Source organism: Megascapheus bottae, chromosome 2 (assembly GCF_031878675.1).
Source record: "Megascapheus bottae isolate mThoBot1 chromosome 2, mThoBot2.hap1, whole genome shotgun sequence".
NCBI lineage: Eukaryota > Metazoa > Chordata > Mammalia > Rodentia > Geomyidae > Megascapheus > Megascapheus bottae.
In genome coordinates, this window is record NC_143510.1 from 81091315 (window position 1) to 81116246 (window position 24932).

General features: G+C 35.8%; 1 protein-coding gene across 5 annotated transcripts in view; it reads right to left on the reverse strand.

The window, feature by feature from the left end:
* Anks1b (ankyrin repeat and sterile alpha motif domain containing 1B) overlaps nt 1-24932 on the reverse strand; it is a 905411-nt gene that overhangs the window by 646241 nt on the left and 234238 nt on the right. For all 5 annotated transcript variants that reach the window (XM_090328468.1, XM_090328467.1, XM_090328466.1 and 2 more), the window contains exon 10: nt 17587-17752. In XM_090328468.1, coding sequence (XP_090184594.1) covers nt 17587-17752 — 166 coding nt within the window. The remainder of the gene's footprint in view (nt 1-17586; nt 17753-24932) is intronic.

A 24932-nucleotide genomic window follows, 5' to 3' on the forward strand; every position in this document is an offset into this window, starting at 1 on the left:
ATACCTAAACACTTGAAACTCTTCCGAGAAATAGAAGCAGAAGGAGCAATACCAAACTCATTTTATGAAGCTAATATTACACTCATCCCCAAACAAGTGAAAGACCCAACAAAAAAAGAGAACTACAGTCCTATCACTCTAATGAGCACAGACACAAAACTCCTTAATAAAATACTAGCCAACAGAATCCAGAAATAAATTTTAAAAATTGCATACTATGATCAAGTAGACTTCATCCCACAGATGCAAGGCTGGTTTAACATTCACAAATCAATCAATGTAATAAATCATATCAATAGAGCTAAATAAGAATCATATGATAATTTCTCTGGATGCGGAGAAGGCATTTGACAAAATACATTTGACAACATCCATTCATGTTGAAAGCACTAGAAAAAATAGAAATAAGAGGTATATTCCTTAAAATAATTAAAGCCATAAATGAAAAACCTACAGTCATTATTATACTAAATGGAGAAGACTGGAACTATTTACCTTAAAATCAGGAGCTAGTCAGGGATGCCCACTCTCTCCAATTCTCTTCAATTTAGAGCTGAAAACCTTAGCCAGAGCAATAAGGCAAGAGAAGGACATCAAAAGGATCCACATAGGGAAAGAAAAAATTAAACTATCCCTATTTGCAGATGACCTGATCCTATACCTAAATGACCCAATAAGCTCCACTCCTAAATCCTAGAATTAATAAATCACTTTAGCAAAGTGGCAGGATACAAAATCAATCTTCAGAAGTCAGCCTTCTTGTATACCAACAATACACAAACAGAAGGCCAAATCAAGAAAATGACCCCATTTGCAATAGCCCCCAAAAGAATAAAATACTTGGGAATTAACTTAACCAAAGATGTAAAGGAATTATTTAATGAAATCTATAAAATCCTAACAAAATTAAAGAGGACACCAGAAAATGGAAAGACATCCCATGCTCAAGGGTAGGGGAACCAATATAGTGAAAATGGCCATGCTGCCAAAATTGATATGCAAATTCAATGCAATCCCCATCAAAATCACAAAGACATTCTTTACGGAAATAGAAGATATAATCCAAAGTTTCATATGGAACAAGAAAAGACCTAGAATAGCCAAAACAATTATAGGCAAAAAAAGCAATGCAGGTGGTATTACAATACCAGACTTCAAACTCTACTATAAAGGCATAATAACAAAAACAGCATGGTATTGGCACAAAAATAGACCGAAAGATCAATGGAACCGAACAGAAGATCCAGAAATAGAACCACATACCTATAGTCAACTTGTATTTGACAAAAGAGCCAAAGATATACAGTGGAACAAACACAGCCTATTCAATTATTGCTGCTGGCAAAACTGGGCAGTCATGTGCAGAAAATTAAATTGACCCTAGCCTTTTGCCATACACAAGCCTTAACTCAAAATGGATCAAAGACCTCAATGTCAGAATGGAAACCTTGAAACTGCTACACGATAGAGCTGGAAAGAAACTGGTAAAAAACTTCTTGAACAGAATCTCAGGGTCACAACAGATTGGAGAGAGACTCGATAAATGGGACTACCTAAAATTAAAAAGTTTCTGCACAGATAAAAATCATAGCCACTGAAGTAGAGAGACAGCCAACCAACTGGGAAAAGTTATTTACTAATAATACATCAGACAAATGCTTAATATCCAGTATCTACAGGGAACTCAAGAAACTAATCTCCCCCAAACCCAACAAACCAATCATTAATGTGCAAGGGAACTAAAGAAGAGTTTAAACTGCCAGAAAAAGCATATGAGAAAATGCTTATCGCCCATGGTCATAAGGAAATGCAAATAAATCAACCCTAAGATACCACCTTACCCCAACAAGAATGGCCAAGATTTTGAACTCAGACAATGACAGATGCTGGTGGGGTTGTGGAGAAAAAGGAACTCTACTGCACTGCTGGTGGGATTGTAAACTAGTTGAGCCACTCTGGAAAGCAGTGTGGAGGCTTCTTAAAGGACTGAAAATAGACCTTCCTTAAGATCCTGCCATACCACTTCTGGGCTTCTATCCTGAACATCATAACCCATATGATAAGCACACTGGCTCAGCTTTGTTCATCTCTGCACTATTCACAATAGCCAGGCAATGGAAACAATCCAGATGTCCTACTGCAGATGAATGGATACAGAAAATGTGGTATATATATATACAATAGAATTCTACATTGCCAACAGACAAGATAAAATAATGGCATTTGCCGGGAAGTGGACGAATCTAGAGTGAATCATGTTGAGTGAGACAAGTCAAGACCAAAGGAACAAAAAGTGCATGGTATCCTTAATATATGGCTATTAGATCCAAACAGTACAAGAGCGAGGATTCAATATTTGGGTACCCAATGCTATGGACATGGTATTGGAAATATAAACACAGCTACATAGACATAAAAATTTATGACTCTATAGACATAACTTTTTATTACATCGATTAATATGTATATGACATACAAATCCTAAGCCTAATTTTAATTATCTTCTAAAATCCAAGAGTTGGGAGGGATGAGTGAGACTGTGGAGAGGAAAGACATTGATCAAAATGCATTGCATTCATACTGTTTTATTAAATGGTAACTCCTTTGCACAACTACTTAAAGATAATACAAAATAAAATTTAAAAAGATTGAGGAAATGGTTGTGAATTGTCACCATAGAGAACTAACAGAAGTTGAAATTGGGGAATATGTTTAACCTGAATTAGACTTAGTCATGACATATATTTGCATTAAAACATCATATATTACTCCATTGAAATTATGTTTTATGCTTTATGTATCACTAAAAGGAGAGAAAAACAAAGAATAAAAAAGGCAAACAAGTAAAAGCTATGAATATATTAAAATGGGAAAATTCAGATTTTTAGAGATAAAGTTGTTAATACAAATAAAGGGCGTCATTATACAAAAACAAAAATATTACTTGTAAAGGAACTGTCATGTCATTCTAGGTGTTAAAACATAGGCATTAGATTAGTAAGGCAAGTCAGTATTGAAGCTGGAACTCAGGGCCTCATGCTTGATTGGGAGTTATTCTTTAACCTTAGTTGTTTTATCTTTTAATATTTCAAAGCTTTGATGTATGTTGTTGTGTGTAGAAGAAAATTATGATTTTTATACTCAAACATTGTATTTTCTTTGGTTTATCCCTTTTATTCTTATATAGTATCCCTTCTTGACTACTTTTAACATTTTTTGCCTTTAGTTGCAATTTGTTTAGTGATATTGATTGTGGTTGACCTCTTGTTTTCTACGCCATCTTTCAAATTTTGTGTCTCTTTCATTTAGATTTGATTCCTCTAAAAACCAGACATCTAAACTTTTAAAAACTGCATCCAATATGATTAATCCTATTTTTCATTAGTTGCTTCCTTTTTCATATTTTTGACATGCTATGCTCATTTTTTGATTCACTACTTTTTTCTAGACAGGTACATTTTAATTTGTAATTTTTTATTCTTTTACTTTTCATTTCTGGTTTTGAAAACATAAATTTTATGATTTCTCTCTTTTTTGTTGTGTTAATAAAAATCCAAAATCATGTAATACCCTTTTCTACTTCTTTCATTCATTTTACCCATCGAACACAAATCACTACCGTCTTTGGTTCCATTGTCAGGGAACAGCATATGACAAGTTGCTCCTTATGGGCAGGTAGGCCTGATTTCTGAACCTCTCAAATGAAGCTCCTTTAACACACAATAGTACAAAAGAATGACATTTCACTACAGTTTTGTTCACACCTGGACCAAAACATAAGCCAAGTGCTTTGTAGGTCTCACTTGCTGTTTTGTGTCACTGACCCAAATAAATCTGTCGTTTTCCAACCACCTGGAATTGATAATTTTCTTGCTTTATGTTTTTATCCTTCATGAGGCATTGGATTGGGAGCAAAGAGAGGACAGATTCCACTAAAAAAATAACTGGACAGATCTTGCCAAATTGATAGAGCATTTCATTATACAGCTGTGGTCACAAACATGTTTAATTTTAAAATGGCTACAATACACATGTATATATGCCAAGTGTTCAAATTTCCACAAAACTATGCACAAAAAGAAGTGAGTGTACTAGAATGTTAATAGCTCTGATAAGTAACATATAAAGTTCTCATCTTCTTTTTACTTTCTATATTTTGTGACAAATTGCTAAAATAATCCATTCAATTTTATAATGCAAATATAAACTTGTTTAAAAAGCAATTGGGGGGCCCGGAGTTTGGCTTAGTGGTAGAGTGCTTGCCTAGCATACACGACGCTCTGGGTTCGATTCCTCAGTACCGCATACACTGAAAAAAGCCGGAAGTGGTGTCGTAACTCAAGCGCTGACCTTGAGGAAAACCCAAGGACAGGTGCGCAGGCCCTGAGTTCAAGCTCCGCGACTGGAAAAAAAAAAGCAACTGGGAAAAACATAAGCATTATATTAGCAGTACTATGTTAATGTTTTTTAAAAAAATGACACCCCTAAAACTTAAGGTAAACAAGAAATTTTTTAAATGAGCTAGATTCTTTTTCTTTCTTTCTTTTTCCTTCCCTCCACTTTGAACTCGGGGTCTGGGCTTAATCCTTAAGCCTCTCTGTGCTCAAAGCTAGTGTTTTACCTTGAGCCACAGCATCACTTCCAGCTTTTTCCATTTATTGTGGTACTACAGAATTGACCCCAGAGCTTCATGCATATTGGCAAGTACTTTAGGCTACATTGCCAGCCCAGCTAGAAAGATTTCTGAGCTGATTGATGTGTTTTAGAGTTAAGACTAATTGCTGTTGTCCATACTGGAGCAGAATAATTGAAGTATGTTTCACTTGAAATGATGACCTACATAGTTGCCTGTGATTCAGGGTCATTTACTTTAAAAAGAAGAATGAAGAACCCACTTAGTTCACAGCTCTATTCTTTGTTTGTGCACAGCTTTTTACCATTCCATTATTCTCATTCTATTTATTTCATAAACAGGTAAGAGAAAAGGAAGATGATAATCTATTGGTAACAAATTGGATTGTCTTGTGGAAATTAAAAGCAAAGAAAACCCATGGGATTAAATAGCATGTGAATATTTCCCTGGTTTCTGTGTATAAAACAGGAAAGATTTCTATAGTGAATTAGTGTAAGTTCAGCAGAAAATATAGCTCTCGATGTAATAATGCTTTGTGCTTTTATTTTACAGTATATTTTATTTCAAAATTTCTTCTAATACTTTATATTTATTCTTTGTTTCTTATACAACTATCAGACTTGAGAACACTGTCATAAAAAAGAATAGAGCAAGAGAAAGCACTGGAAACTGGGTAATACCTATACTAGTTTCTATGTATGTGGTACCAAGAAATCGAACCCAGGTCTTTGTGCATGCTAGGCAAGCACTCTACCGCTAGGCCAAACTCCCAGCCCTCAAATGCTTTTTTTTTTTTAAAGCAAACTATAATATTGTTATTTTCTTCAATTTGAATATGCTAGATGGTGACAAAATGTAGTGAGGTAGTAAATCTGGAAATATATTTTGCATTAATTCTCAACAGATTAAAATTATTTTAGTTATCTATTTTTCTGAACTATTTAAACCTCCTCCTACTACTAAAGAATAGATAATTTTTATCCATTTTAGAATAAATTCTTCTAAGAGACTATCAATGGACCACTTTACTAAGAACTTCTTAAATTTATACATTCTAAAATATAAAATGTAATATACTGAATAGAATCTAGAATTAAATTGTTTCATTTCATTGTAGTGTGACTAGCTGTGTTTCAGTTAATTTTGTTAATGTATCTTAATTAGAATGAAGGAATATCTAAAAAGAGACTGGAATAATAATATTACATCAATTATACAGCATCTATAGAAAACTATAAAACAAATCAATGAGCCTGCAGTAGATGTGTCTAACATGTCTAGACAATGTGGGGAAATGAAAAAGAAAAGAGTGCTTTATATAGGATGAAGAGCATTATGAAAGACTTGTCTAAGGTTATATTTTCAGAAAAATACTATTTCTACTTCAATGCTGAACACAGAGGCTGCTAATAGGAATAATTTAATGAAGTAATAGCTTCACTGTTAGAATAGACTGAAATTGTATAACTAAATTCTCATAAGCTATGCCATTGGTCTTTTAAGAAAAACGAACTCAGGATCCTTCCCTCCTCTTGCCCTAGTAAGCTGCTAGAGATCTCAAGTAACTGTCAGATAAAACAAATAGCCAAGGTGTTTACAGGAAGCCCAAACCCCTTTTTGGTGGTAGGGGAATGTGATGAAGCAGGTGTGTCACATCAATGTCTCTTGCTGTATCTGTGGAGAATGCACTACTATCCCTGAGTCCAATTTTTAAGCCCATTTTGTGCCTGACACTCTCACTCTGCATCATTTTCAAGAATGGTTTCATATATTGCTTCATCTCTAGATAGTCTTTCCTGACCCTGGCAAGTACAGTTTATCTCCCTGCTCCTGCCCTTGTCTTTACCTTATACAGATTTGTATCCGTTATTTTGATTTATTCTTATATTACAGACTGAACTGTGTCTTTCTCAAAAGACAGGTTGAAATTCTCATTCTCAGTATTCTGAATATGTTCCTTCTCAGAACAAGAGTCTTTGTAGATGTAAATGGTTAAAATGAAGTCACACCAAAAGAGAGCCTTTAATTGTATGTGATCAATATCCTCAGAAGAGACAGAAAAATACATATAATGGAAACAAGGACTGAGAAACTCAATTCTAAGCCAAGAAGTGCCAAAGATTGTGGACAATTCGACCAAAGCTAGAAAGAGGCATAGAAAAACAGGAGACAAGTATAGGTGTCAAAGGTGAGCATGGCCCTGTCAAGGACAGGGAGAGGGAGAGAAAGAGGGAGAGGGCAGGGTGAGAGAGAGGGAGAGAGACAGAGACAGAGAGAGACAGGGAAAGACAGGGAGAGAGAGAGAGAGACAGAGACAGAGGGAGATAGGGAGGAGAGAGAGGGAGAAAGAGAGAGAAGGAGAGGGAGAAAGAAAGGAAGAGGGAAAGGGAAAGGGAGAGGGAAATCATATTCATAGTTAATATTAATTAGATGGATGTTAACTGTTTGACATGATTCATTTTATCCCTCTAAACAAATGTTATTCTTACTACTTTCTAACTGAAAAAGTAATGTGTATTAACTGCAGAAAACATCAACAATACAAAAAAGTACAGAAAAGAAAATAAACATCACAAGTAATCCTACAATTTAGGCATAGTACTATGATGTGATACATTTCTAGTCTTTTCTTTCCTATGCTAATACACATAATATCAATCTTACACTAAATTCTATCAAATGATAAATATGTACTCATTTGTTCATTTTACAGATATTCATTGACATGTCGTTATGAAAAATAAAGTTAAGCCCTACTTGAAAACATTATTTTAATATCTATATGTGTTCTACCAAGGATGTCTCAATATTACTTAGTGAATTACTTTCACTTTAACTTTGGGGTTATGTCCAATTGCCCCACTTACTTTAGATTTATTAGAATCACAGATAGGTAAAATATTAACCTGCTACACAAACCAATAAAACTGCTTCCAAACCTTCCTATTTTAAAATTTCTTCAAGATTTTCCTGCCAAATTCAAAATAACCTCAAAGTTCCATGTATTATTAATTTAATAATTAGGTAACTATAAATATATTTATATTTATGGTCTCCAAACCATCATCCTGCATTCAAAATTCAGTTCTCATTTTTTAGCAAGTTCTAAGATTTCCTGTGACTTGAATCCCTTATCTGTAGGGTGGGAATGATAATACTGTCTCACAAATTAGTTTAAGATTAAATATTATGCATGAAGTTCAGTGACATCACTTTTTCTTAATATTAATTGTCTTCTATATGGTATAGGTTTTGTTAGTAGTTGTGGATGAAATAGTGGACAGACAGATAAGAGTTGAATTATAAAAGGCAAATGACGGAAACATTTTAAAATAAGTAATTCCCTAAAAACATAAATTTCCATCAAGGTAAGTCTTCTCAAGGAAAGGAAAAATTAGAAGTCACTGTCAGAATGGAAAATAGAAACATTTATACAAGTGGGACATACATATGAGGGCTGTCCACAGGGGTTTCTTATAGAAAATTATCACTTAGAAAAGGACTGGAAAAGACACCAATAGGATCAAAATTTATAGACATATAATGGTATGTAGGAAGATACTTCTCTCTATTAATGAACTTAAAGGAATTAAGTATATTAAGATGGTGTCTGTTGAGGCCAGAGGCTACACATTGAGACACAATCTACCTCAAAAGATAAACCATGTAAAAATCTACCAAAGAGCTCTGTGGCTCAAGCTTAGAATCCTAGGGACTTGAGAAACAGATAAAAGGATCCAAGTTGAAGGACATAAGAGTTAAATATATCTGAAACCTGATATATTATATATATATGTGCTTATTTGTTTATTTGAAATAGGGAAGGGAAGGGAAAAAAATCAGATGATTGGGAGGGGAGGGAAAGGGGGAGAAAAACACCAGAAGGGGTATCAATGTGCCAGAAGTAATGTACCCATTATGTGACAACTATAACTGTAATCCCTCCATACATTACCCTGACAATAAAATATAATAATAAAAATAAAAGAAACAAGAAATTCCATTTTAGTTGATGGCTGGAAAAGAGACAAGGGAAAACACAAGTAGAAAGATAGCTCAGGCTGGCCCAGGTATATCATGAGACCTACTTCAAAAACTAGCCAATGTAAAAGAGGCTAGGAGCCATCGGTCAAGCCATACAGCATCTCATTTGCTAGCACAATGTCCTAAATTCAATTCCGAATCCTGTCCCCCTGCCCCGCCCCTGCATAGAACATTCTGAACCTTATCAAGGATTTGGATCAAATTTTTTAAAGCGAATGGGAAACCATTAAAGGGTTCAATCACACAAGTGAGGAAATCCAATTGTGCTGTTTACAATTACTTTGGCTGCAATGTGAAGAATAAATTCAAGGAAGGCAAATAGGACAATTAGAGGCTATTAAAATAATTTAGGAGGCTGATTGGTGATGATAAAGATTAACAGAGGCAAATAGATTTGAGGGACAGTTAGACAATAAGGTACAGAATTATCCTCACTCTATTACCTATTCTACTTAAAAATCACAAGAACTGGTGATTGAATGTGGGGGTTGATGGAGGGTAGGTGGCAAGTATGACACTCAGGATTCTGCAAGTGGATGAATGATTAAATCATTTACTGAAATAAGAACCTGGCATGAAGAACAGGTTTTGGGGGAAAATATGTGATTTTAGTTTGGGATATATTAGGCAGTGGAAGTGTCCCTGGAAATATTCAGTAGACAATGGATAGATGGATGCAATTGAAATTGAAATTGAAAGAAGTTACTAGAACTGGAGATAAAATAGTTGGAAGTGCTCAGCATGTAGATTATAGCAAAAGCTATATGTATTATTGATGAGATCATTTAAGAAGAAAAGACTAAAAAAGAGAATTGAGTTTTGTCTGGAGATTGAGCAAATCACAACTTGTAGAGCTACTGGAAAAAAATATCAGCTATCAAAACTGAAAGAATAATATAATGAGATAAACATCTGCCTTGGACACCAAAGGAAAGAAAAGAGATGGAGATATCATCAGCCTACACTGCAGAAAGGTTAAGCAAACAGGAGCACTTTGGGATTTTGTGATATCAGGGTCATTGTTATCTTTAGAAAGGAAGAAGTGGAGCATGGAAATATGACTGAGGCTGAGCAGTAAAAAGGGAGAAAGAAAACAAACAAACCGACGATGTGGGATAAAGTGAAAATAATCAGCCAAGTGTCAGGTGAGATCAAAGAACTTTGTATTTATTGTCTAGTTGATGTAGGCATTGTTAGTCATTTTTGTTATTCCTTGCTACGTACCAAATGGGGGAAAAAAATCCTGGACACACTTAAATATTGATGCTAATGGTCCAGTAGGGAAGTACAATGATAAATACTACAGTGCTAGAATACCACCAGCCTAGCAAGTAAGAGGATCTAGTTTAAACCCTAGTAACCACCAAAAATGAACCAGATAGAACTGAGCGCTAGGAGTGCTGAATCAATAATAGAACACGTAATTAGCATGTGCCAAACCTTGGACTTAAACTTAGCACTGCTAGCTATGTGCGTGTGTATACCCACATATACATGGATAGGGGCGTGTGTGTGTGTGTGTGTGTGTGTGTGTGTGTGTGTGTATCACTCATATGGATATATGGAGGACAGAATGAATGAGAGTCATATTCCTAAGAAGGCAGAAGCATAGAGCAAAGAGGACAGAGCCAACCTTGAACAGGAAGAGAAAAACTCATTAATCTTTACAGTAGGGACAAACAAGAAGTATAGTCTACCATATTTGTACAATTAGAGAAAGTTAACAAGTTCTATCTATTGATTTTACATCTATGAATTAAAATATAAAACTAGCTTCTGAGAATGAGACAAAGCAGAAATGGCAACAAAAGTTTAAGAAAATTAAAGGAGGGGGGATATGAAGCAATATGGAAGAGTTGTTTGAATTTGATAAGCATCAGTGTTTGTCTCATTACAATAAATACTCTTCACTTTAGGAGAAATTATGACCCATAAGATATACACATCATAAAGTGTCTATATTCCCGTATCTTCACTGTATTTTATAAAATCTTAAAATTATTTAAGATTATAAGAAATCTTAGCCTATGTTTCATGTAAATTCACCTAGAGTAAAAATAAATTTGAGGGTGGAAATCCAAATCCAATTTTCTTTTCATTTACAATGATGTTTTCCAAATAAGCTAACTTCCACCAATTGTCAAGCCAGAAAACTGTCCATATGGATAGAGAAGGTAGTAGCCAGTATACCAAAATCTCACTGCAGGTACAGTTGCCCTCATTTTCTCTTCATACCTCTGTAAAAAAGCACTGGGTACCAATTTACCATGTAGATATCTGCTTTAATAAATGCTTAAGAAAGTACAAAGCAGAGAGCAAATGCCAAATAAATAATCACTGTTAGATAAAAAGTGGTTCTTATCAGAAAGACCAATATTTGTATATAGAAGAATGCTTCCAAGGGCCTTTAAATAGTTTGCTCTATTAAATGAGTTAAACATACCCTCAGAAATCATGTTGACACTACTTTCTTGCTTAGCAGAGATAAACATTTGTCCTTGTCCTGTTGGAATTCTTTTAATTTCAAAATTTTGGTATTAAAAGTAAAGAAGCTTTACTATCTCAAAAAAATTTAGTTATAAAGAACTGACAGAATCACCCTCACATTCCTACTTATTTCCAGAACAGGGAAGGTCTGGAGGATTATTTAGCAGATAACACTTCCATTTCACTTCCATTTCAGGTTCATCATGGTCTAGTAAGCATATTATTAAACTGAACAGAAGAAACCAAGACCCACACTGCCCTGGTATGTAGCTATTAAATGTATCCATTTTTAAAATTTTAGCATAGATCATCTATTCTTTCTCAACAGGATTGGAAATAGTCTTCACTAGTGTTGTTATAAATTGCTCATTAATCAAAATGGATTTATTGAACAGCCACACTGTATAAAGCGTATACTAAGTGATTCAAAATAACAGGTTGCCTGGTTACCATAAAAAGGGAAAAATTTTCCTATGAATGTTAAAGTTAAGTGAAAAGCAAATAATAAAACATTATATATGATGGCATCCATTTCTTTTTTTTAAATTTTGCCAGTCCTGCGGCTTGAACTCAGGGTCTGGGCACTGTCCTTGGGCTTTCTCAAGGCTAGCACTGGAGCCACAACACCACTTCTAGATTTTTCTAGTATGTGGTACCAAAGAATCAAATCTTGGTCTTTGTGCATGCTAGGCAAGCACTCTACCACTAGGCCAAACTCCCAGCCCTGATGGCATCAATTTCATAAAGGCTTTTTACAGCCATTGTAGCCATTTTGGGCAAATCTACACAACAAGTACTGGACTACTATCATTTAGCTTAGAGAGGACCCATGAGGGTTCTTCTGTTAGAATTTAATTCCCATTATAAGATATAAGAATATAGAAACTTAACCTGCCTTCAGAGTTAAAAGGCAAGGTCTCTGGGAGGTGATTAGTATTATATAAAATCATCAAGGTAAAGCCTCAATTGAACATTGCTGACTCTATAAGGAATCAATAGACACATACACTCTTCCAGTCTCTGGACATGTGGTTATCTGTGCCACTTCAGGATTCTGCAAGCAAGAAGAGACACATCTGTAGACCCAGCATGTGGGAGACTGAGACAGGAGGATCTTGAGTTCAATGCCATACCAGGTGGCTACAAGAAATTCAGCTTCAAATTAAAGTTTTTAATAGAAGACCCTCACTGTATGCAGTCTCTCAACATTGGACCTTCAGGACCATGTGCCAAAATATATGTCTTTTCCTTATAAAGTTATTAAAATAGAGTCCAGTACTATCATTCTTTACTCCACATGATGTCTAGGGCCATTAAGATACTAATAAAATGCTCTCTTCATAGATAAATATATATGAGAATAACATAATGAAACCAGTGAAGAAACTAAAAGGAAGGGTAAGTGGTAGAACAGAGGATAAAAAAGATGAAAATAGGGGGTAATTCTGATCAAAGTGTATTATATGCTTTGGAATATATGGACCTATCACTACAAAACTCCTTTCTGCAATTAATATACTAATAAAAAGAAATATGTGAAGCCGGGAGTGGTGGCTCACACCTGTAATCCTAGCTACTAGGGAGGCTGAGATCTGAGGATCACAGTTCAAAGCCAGCGCGGGCACTAAAGTCCGTGAGACTCATGTTCAATTAACCACCAGAAAACCAGAAGTGTCACTGTGGCTTAAGGAGTAGGGAGATAGCCTTGAGCCGAAGAGCTCAAGGACAATGACCAGGCCCAGAGCCCAAGTCCGATGACTGACAAAAAGAAAAAAGAAAAAGAAAAGAAATATGTACAGAATAAATTATAAAATCTAGAATATGGATATATTGACACTTTTGCTGCCATATTTTTTCTTTTTTTTCCTTTTTTCATATTTTTTTATTGTAACTAATAGAAGTGTTACACCAGATAAAAGGTGCATTACTTCACAAACATTGATAACCTTTCTCATGTCTTGGTCCCCATTTCCCTCCCTCCACCCCTGCCCCTCATCTTGTTTTTCCCCCTTCCCTATCTGATTTCAAATAACCAAATAAGCATATATACAATATATCAGATAACAAGGTAAAATACTGTAACAATATGAGATAACTAAGAGACAGCAACAAAGATGAGAGATAACATATTAGATTAAGGACAACAATCACTCATTATATGGCTTTTGTTTCTATATCCAGGAGGTCCTTTCTTTTTTTGCTGCCATATTTAAACTAGCAATTTAAATCTTCTTATAAGGATTTTATAGTAGTTCAGCTATTAGTAAGTGCAATAAGTACATGCACACTTAAGCAGGTATTTTGAGAAGACACATAGTGTATCCATAAATGGAATTACCAGTCAACTAGGGCACCTAAGCAAAACAGGATCTGGTTTGTACTCAAGGCCTGGTGTGTGTGTGTGTGTGTGTGTGTGTGTGTGTGTGTGTGTGTGTGTGTGTGTGTTTGTGTGTGTGTGTGTTGATATGTTCCATTATTTAGCTCTATATCAGTTTCAAAAGATTGTTATAACAAAGCACTGCTAGTTGCGTAGCTGATTTACTTAGTTCTGTCATCTAGATGTGTGAAATCAAGGTATTACTAGGGTTGAGTCCTGTTCAGGGCTGTGATGAGGAAGAAAGATTTCTTTCAGGCCACTGTTTTGTAGATGGCTATCTTCCCCCTACAGGCAAACTTGTCTCTAAATTCTGCTTTTTATAGGAACTTTATAGGAATGGCACAAACATTCCCTCCATTTTCCTACCCAGAGCTACTGTTACCTACCCAGAGCTACTGTTCTGAGTTCGCTGTATCCTTCATTACCTCTCTTATGGAAATGCACTTGGTTTTCTGAAACTCATTATTTGGTTTTTCAGTTTGGGGTGTGTACTATTCTCTAGATTACTCACTATAATCTGCTGGTGTAGGGAACTCTGAAGCTGAGCTGTGAGACCTGGAAAACGTTTTGAGAGGTTGGAACACTGTTCTGACACTACTTAGAATGCTGAGGACTGGCCATGGAAGGGTTAAAACAGACATCTGTGGAAATGGTTAAGAAATGTTGCCCCCTTCCTTACAGTTGGAATGATTAAGAGGGCCTTGAAAGCTAGATAAATGTGGAATACTAGTTTGGATTTTGCCTAGGTTGTAGCTTTCACTCTCAAAACAATAAGGGAGCCAGTTATTCTAACAAATTCTGTTTTGTTTCTATTATTGTAATAACAGTAGAGATTCTTTGTTTCCTGTATATACCCACGGTAACCTTCTCTGCTCTAAACCTAATAAATAAGTTTGCTTACAGGAACTTAGGGTCCAAGAGCTGGTGCATCTTGAGTCCCCTGGTCCCCCGTGTTCTCTCTCTCTCCCTCTCCCCTCTCCCCTCTGTTTTTCTCATTTCTTCAGCTCTGGTATCCCATCATGCTGCCTCAGGTTGTAGTTAGCAACAGCTGGTCAGTTGATATTCATTCTATCTTCTTGAAATGCACATTTTCTAACTTTATTACTGTTACATGTGGAACTCCAGCCTTACCTACATGTCTCTAGAGAGTTTCAGTAGTTTGTTCAGAAACTCAATAACAGCTCTACCTTACCCCCTCTCATGAGTGTAACAATCACTGTAGTTTAGGTCTTAAAAACACAAGTTGTGGCCAGGAGTTTGGCCTAGTGGTAGAGTGTTTGCCTAGCATGCACAAAGACCCGGGTTCAATTCCTCAGTACCACATACATAGAAAAAATGCCAGAAGTGGTGCTGTGGCTCAGCTCAAGTGGTAGAGCTCTAGCCTTGAGAAAACCCAAGAACAAAGCTCAGGCCCTGAGCCCAAGCCCAGGACAAGCAAAAAAAAAACAAAAACAAAAAAAAACACAGTTGTATAATGCAAGTCTGATCCATTCCTTATTCATGTGTAATGCTGGAAAGCCACTAAATGTTTCAGTGCCTCCGCTTCTATAAACTGGGAATGATATTAGTCACCTGTCACATAACAGCTACTAAATAAATTCTAACTATTTTCAATACTATGTTTGTGATTCATACATAACTCAAGGTTTAGTACTGATGAAAACTCTATACATGTCTATGAGATACCCAAGCTTATTGTCTATGATGTTTTTGGTTTGGGTTTTGGGTTTTATTTCAATTCTCTACATCTAGCTCTTCCCTTTTACCAGAGCACTTTGGGGATTTTTTGGTTTTTGATAGCACTGGGGCTTGAACTCTAGGCTTCAAGGTTTTTTTGCCCATGGCTGGTACTCTACCACCTGAAACACACCTCTGCTTCTGACTTTTTCTTGTAACAATCCTTGGGCTTGAGCTCAAGGCCTGGGCAGTCACTTAAGCCACATTGCCATCTCTAGCTTTTTGGTAGTTTTTACTAGAGATAACAGTCTCATAGGCTTTCCTATCCAGGCTGTCTTAAAACACTGATCCTCAGATCTCAGCCTCCTGAATTGCTATGATTACAAGTGTGAACCACTGGCAACTGGAGTACTTCTGGCTTTTTGATGAATCACGATTCTTAGATCGCAACCTCCTGAGTAGCTAGGATCATACCTATGATCCTAGCTACTTGCATCCAGCTTAAACAATTTCTTCAGAAACTGAATGCATTAGGAAGTGAATATTTCAAAGAATGTCTATCTCTCTGGAGGTAGCACTGCCTAACAATTCTTATGTTGTCTGGTTAACTTACACCCATTCTGTTTTTTTCACTATTTATCTTCAACATCTTGTTCTAACAGAAAATCCCTCCAATCTCTAAAACTCAATAAGTCTTACTTATCCTAAAAAAATTTAGTATGTCTTTTTCTTACATACTTTCTTTCTATGCTAACATCCTACCTCTTCTAACCTTAAACAACTTAAGTTTTCTGTAGGGACCCATGTAGCCAGAGGAACCCCATTTTTTATCTGAGCAGCCATTCTATTGGGTATGCATTAAACTCAATCTGGCCCTGCTCATAAGTTACTAATCCAATCCATAAAGAAGATACCTTAGGAAAACAAGCAGAGAAAGCCATAAAGTCTAGTATGCAATTCCCTGATAACAGAGCTGAGAATACAAGGGTAGCCAGACCAGGTAGAGACATCCAATCAGTAAGAAGCACCCAAGAATGAGAGCTCCTCCCCCATCCCTTTGTCTGCCAAAACCAACAGAGATGATAGATCAGTTCAAACAGCAACCGTGAGGTGACTAAGGTATCAGTGGTCACTCATGTATGGCCTTACCTGACCGTGTTACTTTCCTATAGATGTTGAGATTCTATTGGCCACCTGTGTGTGGCCACGCCCAACGGCATGGCTGGTGACCTATAAAAGTAGCCTGTGAGAGTAGGTGGGCTTGCTCTCTCTCTCACATCATAGAGACAGTCCTGACCAGTCAGTATGATTCTCCATGCTGGGAGCAGAATAAAGCTTTGTTTGACCTCCTCGACCTCCTCTTGTGTGTCAGTCTCGTTCCTTTGATCATGGACCCTATCATTTCCCACTCTCATTTCCTGAAACAAGCATTGTTTGCTTCCAGAAAACTGGTTTTTATAACTTCACTTCCAAGGTTTACTATGCAAATCTAAAATAGCCTCTCTTCAAAAACCTTTCATAAAGGGGATGGGGGGGGGAACAAGATGATTGGAGAGTGTGGGAGGAGGGAAATGGGGACAAAAACATGAGAAGGGGTATCATTGTGTGAGAAATAATGTACCAATTATCGGGCGAACGTAATTGTAACCCCTCTATACATTACCCCAACAATAAAAAATAAAATTAAAAAGAAACTTTACTACAATTTCTTATAGCAATGAGTACATTCATCATTCATTTGTAACTATTTTCCCCTGTTCTCTTACATAATCACTGTTTCTTCTGGGAAATGGCCAGAAGACAATACCACACTAGTCAAAACTCCACACTTTACCCCTCTATACATTGAAATTAAAAAATTATTTTAAAAATCCACACTTCACCTTTTATTGATCTTCAATTTCCTTTGCTTCACTTTGCACATTAGTTTGTAATGTGAATAAACAAAATGATGGATTTGCAAATGCCATGAAAGATGTCAAATATTTGTAAGTAGTTAAGTATACTTGTTTACTTGGAAATCACCAGTATGCCAAAAAGTATATAGAAAGACTTGCTTTGAAACAACTATGAAGTCCTAAGGGCTCAAATCTTTTATCTGATCTAGAAAGTTTTGTTTAATTACAAGATATCAAAGTGCTTTCATCAGGGCAGAACTGTCTTTATGAAGTACACTTATCAGCTAAAAGAGTTCATGCCAAAACCCTTGATTTTACCTGTACTCATTTAAAAATACAAAAATGATTAGTTGGCTTACTTTGCGGTCACTTCCATGCTGACAATGCAGTGTAAATCAAAATATGTATGATGCATCTTCATTTACAAAAGCATGCATATTGAATTAGTCCAATTGTGAATAAGAAATTACCAGTTCTTGGGGAAGGTGCCCTTGCGATTTCTAAGGAACAAGGTTTCTTTGTAACAGCTGTGTCCATGAGATCACATAGAAAGTTCTCATTTTCTGAAGGAAATGTGTCCAGAGAACCAGATGGTACAATTTCCATAGTGTAATTCCGCTTCTTTGGATAGGACTCCTGAAAAGGAGAAAAAATAAAAAGCTTTGCAAGAAATACGCAGCCTTGTTTATTTATTTAAAAAAAACACTAGGAGAGACAATCAAGTTCGTATATTATTCTCAAAGAGATTGAGAGCTCAGTCGATGAGTGGATCAACAAGATGTGGTATTTATACACAATGGAATTCTATGCTGCTGTCAGAAAGAACAACATTGCCCCATTTGCAAGGAAATGGAAGGACTTAGAAAAAATCATATTAAGTGAAGTAAGCCAGATTCAAAGGAACATAGGCTCAATGGTTTCCCTCATTTGTCATAATCAGTAGAAACCTTGGGCTCTCCTAGCAGAGATTTACAATAGAACAAAACCTAGATACATTAGGCCATATACAATGATGCTAAATGAAAGGACCTCCAGGATATAGAAACAAAAGGCATATAATGAGTGATCGTTGTCCTTAATGTACTATTTTATCTCTCATCTCTTTTGTTGTCTCATATTGTTACAGTATTTCACCTGGTTATCTGATTTAGTGTATACATACATATTTGATTATTTGAAGTGGGATAGAGAAGGGAGGAAAATAAGATGAGGGGTGGGGGTGGGGGAGGGAAATGGGGACCAAGACATGAGAAAGGATATCAATGTATGTGAGGTAATGCACCTTCTCTCTGGTGAATATAATGTAACACCTCTATTAATAACAATAAATAATATATGAAAAAAGAGACTGAGAGCTAGTAATTTATGTTTGAATAAGTGATTTACAGTGCAATCCCAGTAGCACCAGTGATATTTTTAGGAGTTCCCATACTTTGGTTTCTTGAATTTAATACTAAACTAGTAAAAGTCTTAATCTTCTTTGAAAATACATGCTTACTTGATATTGTGTTTTAATGAATAGCCATTTCCAAGACCCTGCTCCTTTGCCTGGCTCCTATGATTCAATTTTGGCCAGTTAGTTATAAGCAGGCATTTTCTGGGAAGCTTACAAAAACATTTTTCCCTACAGCAAAAGCTTGTAAAGAGGCATTTTCAGGGCTGAAGCTATCCTTAGACTGGATGCTGTTTTAATATCTGGAGCTAGGGCAGTCATTTTGTAACAAGGCATTAAGCCTAACATAAAGGAGATGACAAAAGCTGAAGATAAAGAGTCTGGAACTTGGATGGAACTGCTTACCTAGATCCAGGACCAGTCTTTTCAGGCTCCTTAACTTTGCTCTAATATTCTCATAGCTTAATTTGCTTCTGTTTGGGTTTTCTCTCATCGACTATTAAAGTATTATCATCAAAGTACTAGTAATTTTCTTTGTGGATACTATTAATGAGCTTACTAATATCCTCTTTCAGGCTAGAATACAATTTGGTCCAATCTCATGTTGCTGATTCTTCAATATATTTTAACAATTAGAAATTATATTCATTTAATAATATCTTGATTTTTATGCATGAGGCATTACTTGGTCATTAGATGTTTATTGAACATTATTCAGAAGTATAATTCATAAATATGTATATGCATATACACATATTCCTATATTTATGTGTATACACATACTATGTATGTGTATGTACATATTCATTTATGTATGTGCATATATGATGCTAAGAACTAGACATCTTAAACCAACCTTATAATATATAGTCCTTGTTTTCAGAGAGTTCACAGTCTACTAGTCAAATTATAAACATGATGAAATTAGTCATGTTTTATTTTTTTGGGTAGCTGTTACCTTATGAAGTACACTAAACTGTCAAGATGTAAATAAGAACATAAGCACATATTTTCAAAAAATCTTGGAAGATATATTCAAGAGTTGACAAAAATTTAGTGTAAGCTATTTTTTTCTGTAATGATATTTACAGTACAGTATAATCCAAGGTCAGGGTAATTGCTTTCAGACCAAAGCAGACCCTTACACATCAAAGAGTCAATTATGTTCACTCTAAGCTATTGAAAGCAGGAAATTGGGAGTCATTTATTTTTAACAACAAAGGGTGACAAAGTAGAAAGTATCCAGGGGGAAAGCAATCAGAATGGTATATGACTTAAAAACCATGTCAGAGTCAAATGATAAAAGGAACTGCAGTATTCTGTCCAGAGAAGCCTTACAGCAACATAATAGTTTTCTCAACATATCTGAAAGGTTCTCTGTGGAAGAGCTATCCCACAAGGGAGGGAAATACAGAAGTTGTCACTTTAGATTAAAGTTCTTAAGTGCAGAAAAAAAGACTAGTGGTTATAAGTCTAGGAGGGATCATTTCAGTCATTCCCAAAATAGGGCTATATACATTACTAAGTAATAATATTGTTATTTAAAATAAAATCCACAGATATAAAAACAAGTTATGAAATAACACTAGAAAGCAACAAAATGAACTCACTACAGAAGGAAAGAAAAAAAGGAAGGAAGACAATATATATTCAGTAGGATTTGGACTTTGAATTTTGAGCCTGAACTTTTCTAGACTATCCATAGGTAATGTAGTATGTGATGCTGGGAAGCTATAGTGAATCACAGCTCCTAGTAAGCTACATGATCATAAGGACAAACTATCAATACACAATCACACATGCAAGCATTGCTAAGTTAGAGCACTAAGTGAATTGAATGCCTTTCAACTTACAAAGCTTTTACTGAATGTAACTGCATTCTAGGTTAAGAAGTATCTGTATATGTCCAGATGATAAGTTTAAGGTTCATTCTCAAATAGACAGTCATTTCTATCAGACTGCAATTTTAATGTTTTGCTCTAAAAGAACATTCCACATATACATCTTTTGTTACATATTAATCTCTTTTGAAATAGTCTTCCCATATGCTTATATCTAATTTGTAACTTAAGTCTTTTTCTGAACTTTCTAATTTATTCCATATATCAGAATTATGTAGTTTTGGTTATCAGGGTCCTAAAATTGATGGAATAAGTCTTCAAATTTATCTTTACCAAAGATAATCATCTTTACATGATTCCCTTCAGAATTAAAAAGAATATTTAAATGTTTTGTCAAGTTCTCAGACCACTCACAATTCTCTGTTCCTTGTCAGTAAGTAGTATTTCCACATATCCCATCATTCAGACATCCTGATGCATGTTCTTCATTTCTCATCCTTCTCAGTATCATCCCAGTCAAGCTTCAAATCTTACATTTTACCACTGAATAATATCTCAAACACGTTAATTTTTCTATCCCCCTTGACACTAGTCAAGATTACCATTGTAATCTCACCTGAGATTTTGGAACACATTCCAAACTAGACGTCATGTCTCCATTGCTGGGTTTTTTTCCCAATTAATTCACTTTCAGACACTATTCTTTTTTTCTTCTTTTTTTCCAGTCCTGGGGCTTGAACTCAGGGCCCTTGGGCACTGTTCTTGGGCTTTCTCAAGGCTAGCACTCTACCTCTTGAGCCACAGCACCACTTCAGGCTATTCTTGTGTATGTGGTATTGTGGAATCAAACCCCGGGCTTTATGTACTCTAGGCAAGCAATCTACTACTAGGCCACACTCATACTCCTAGCCCTCAAACACTATTCTGTAATGACTGAGTCATGCTAAAATTAACTTCTTTGCTTTAATAATAACTTTACTCGTGTTATGTATGTATGTATGTATGTATGTATGTATGTATGTATGTATGTATGTATGTTGGTCATGGGGCTTAATAAAGAGCCCAGGCATTGTCCTTGAGCTTTTTTGTTCAATGCTAGTGCTCGACCATTTGAGCTACAGTGCCACTTCCAATTTTTTCTTATGATGGCTTACTGGGAGATAAGAGCCACGTGGACTTTCCTGCCCAGTGTGAACCACTATCCTCGGATCTCATCCCCTTGAGGAGCTAGGGTCACAGGTTGAGCATCTGTGGATTCTTTTTCAATATTTAGCATAGTATCTAATAATGCCTCAAAACTTTCTTGTTGAATGATTTCAGTGAATGAGTGAATGAACCACATAGTAAATTCATTCAAATAACAAGATCTGAGTAAACCACACTTATTGCTTATAAACATTTAAACATAACTATTAATCAAGAAAATAGCATTTAAAGTTTTAATCTATCATTTAGCATAGTTTCATGTTCACAGTAGTCCTCTGAATTATACCAAAATGAATACATAAAATAATACTTCAATTAGTATTTTATAGCCTGAATCCTTTACTAGAATTAGAGCACAGTTTAGGCAAGAACCATGACCATCTTTGCACACAAGCCATTTAGTAAATTTGTTGAATGAAATTGGAAACAAGGTCATTCAAAAACTATCATACATTCAAATCACTATAGAAGAACAGCAACTTTGTGAAGTATCTTACATTCTACAAAATGAATAGCATTTATTTACACTTATGGTTGTCATTTATCCCACACAACAATCCTGACAATGTCACTATTATCTCCATTCAGCAGAGTAGGCTTGGAATTATGAGGAGATTTGTCTAACATTAAGCATCTGTATAATGGAATTGTCCAAGGCTCTCATCTAGGCTTTGTGAAGGCAAATCTAGTGTTCATGCAATTGAATTGCCGTGAAAATGACTATGTCCAGACCTACACCACCAGAACCAAAGAAAAGAGAAAAGTCAACATGCTACCAGGTAGAATCTAGCCTTGCTAATTTTAAAGCATTTGCAAGTTCTTTTCTATATAGAGGAAAATGTAGATTTAAACTACTGGAGTTACGGCCAGGGACTAGTGGTTCACACCTTAATCCTAGCTACTCAGGATGCTGAGATCTGAGGATTGTAATTCAAAGCCAGTGAGGGCAGAAAGTCCATGAGACTCTCTTATCTCCAATAAATGACCAAAAAATAAAAAAAGAACTGGAAATGAATCTGTGCGCCAAGTAATAGAGCCCAGTAATAGAGCAAAAGAAGCTCAGGGACAGCACCCTGGCCCTGAATTCAAATCTCAGGACCAGCACACAAACACAAACACACACAAGACCAAAATTCTGGAGTTAATATGCATAAAACCAAGTGATGCCAAATATTACCAGAAAACCAGCAACTAAGAGAGAGGTCTTCTCTTACAACCCTCACATAGACCCATCCCTGAAAATCCTTTAGTTTCCATTTTCAGCCCTCAGAATTGCAAGACAATAAATTATTGTTGTTTAGATTGTAGCATGTAGTATTTCGGTATGTTAGCTCTTGAAAATTAATATATAGTAAAAGGGCAGGAAGAAAAATATGTATTTTCATATAGGTGCAAAAAATAATAATCGATAGAAAAGTGTTTGATTAATATTTTATATGTTCTGAAATCTGTATTCTTTGAAAAAAAATTTCCTATGAAGGATTAACAGGAATCCCTAAACAACCCAAGAAAAAAAGGGATTATAAATAAAAAGTTTTAGAGTATATTAGCTAGATCTCAGGAGGCTGAGATCTGAAAGTCGCAATCTGAAGCTCAGGCAGGAAAAAAAAATCCATACAAGACTCTTATTTTCAACAGGCTACTCAAAAATAGGAAATGGTGCTATGGCTCAAGCAGTAGTACACTGTCCTTGAGCACAAAGAGGCTCAAAGACAGTGCCCAGGCCCTGAGTTTAAGCCTCACAACACACACACACACACACACACACACACACACACACACACACACACACACACACAAGTATTACAGCTATCAAATTTTAAAACTCACGTATTCTTAGACCTAGAAATTTTACTGGAAAGAGAATTTTTTATAATTATACTAAAAAGTACAAACAAAATATATTTAAGGATATGAAGTGAAATATTATCTATAGTCAAGGAATAGAGCTTTGCTAGGTCGTTCTTTAAAAGATTGTTAAATAAACACAATTCATATACACATTTGATAAAGTATAATGCAGAGATCCAGAGGCTTTGGACTGCATAAAATCCACTTGAATCTCTTGTAAACAGTGCCTACCTGTGGTTTTCCTCCATATTCTAACTAAATCAGAATCTCTAATGATAAGCCTTGAAATCGATGTTATACAAGTATTTTGGTCATTTTGATACAAATGGTTGGAGAAGTACGCTGACAAATATTGAAATAGTAGTTAAAGTATATGAGTCAGGAAGTCAGAATCCATCTTAGCCTTTTCATTTATTGTTTTTGTTTGAACTTACTGTTAAAGCTTGAATATAAAAAGCCCTCCACAGTGTTGAAACCTTGGTGACCAGATGATAGCAATAATTTGGGAAGTAGGTCCTAGCTGGAGGAAATGGGCCCTTGGGGCCTCAACGGGTATTTTCTACCTTGGCCCTTTCCTCTCTGTGTTTCCTGTCCACCATGAGGTGAACAGCATCTGCAACACATTTCTGCTGCTATGGTATTCTGTCACTTCTACTTTAAAACCCAAAGCAATAGATATAGCCAACCATGGACAAAACCTCTGATACAATGTGCCAAAACGAACCTTCCTTACTCTGGGTTATTTCTCTCAGATATTTGTCACAGTAACTACGACAATGATAACAACAACGCTAACAAATAACCAACCAAAAACAACAACCATACACACACACACACACACACACACACACACACACACACACACACACACACACACACACACACAAAACAACCTAGAAATTACCTTGGCCAAAACTCTGGTTTGCTCATCTGCAAAATTAAAAAAACCACAATGATATACTTCAAATTAAAAATGAAATGAAAACACGGGTAGCTCATGCCTATAAACCTAGCTACTGAGGAGTTGAGATCTGATTACTGCAATTCCAAAAGTAGAGTCTCCAAAGTTCTTATCTCCATTTAACCACCAAAAAATCTAGGAGTGGAATTGTGGCTCAAATAGTGGAGTGCTAGCCTTGAGCAAAAAACTCAAGGACAGCACCCAGGCCCCGAGTTCAAGCCCCAGAATTAGCAACAAATAAATAAATACATAAACACATAAATTTCAGAGTGAAATGTACTATGTAAAGTCTTCAGTGTCTAGGTGCCCAGGTGTTCAATAAATTAGGCCATTATTATAATTAAGCTATTTTAAATATATAAGTATTCAGATTAAAAATTATGTATGTGGGCTGGGAATTTGGCCTACTGGTAGAGTGCTTGCTTCGCATGCAAGAAGACACAGGTTTGATTCCTCAGTACCAGATACATAGAAAAAAGCTGGAAGTGGTACTGAGGCTAAAGTGGTAGAGCACTAGACTTGAGAAAAGTCCAAGGACAGTGCTCAGGCCCTGAGTTCAAGCCC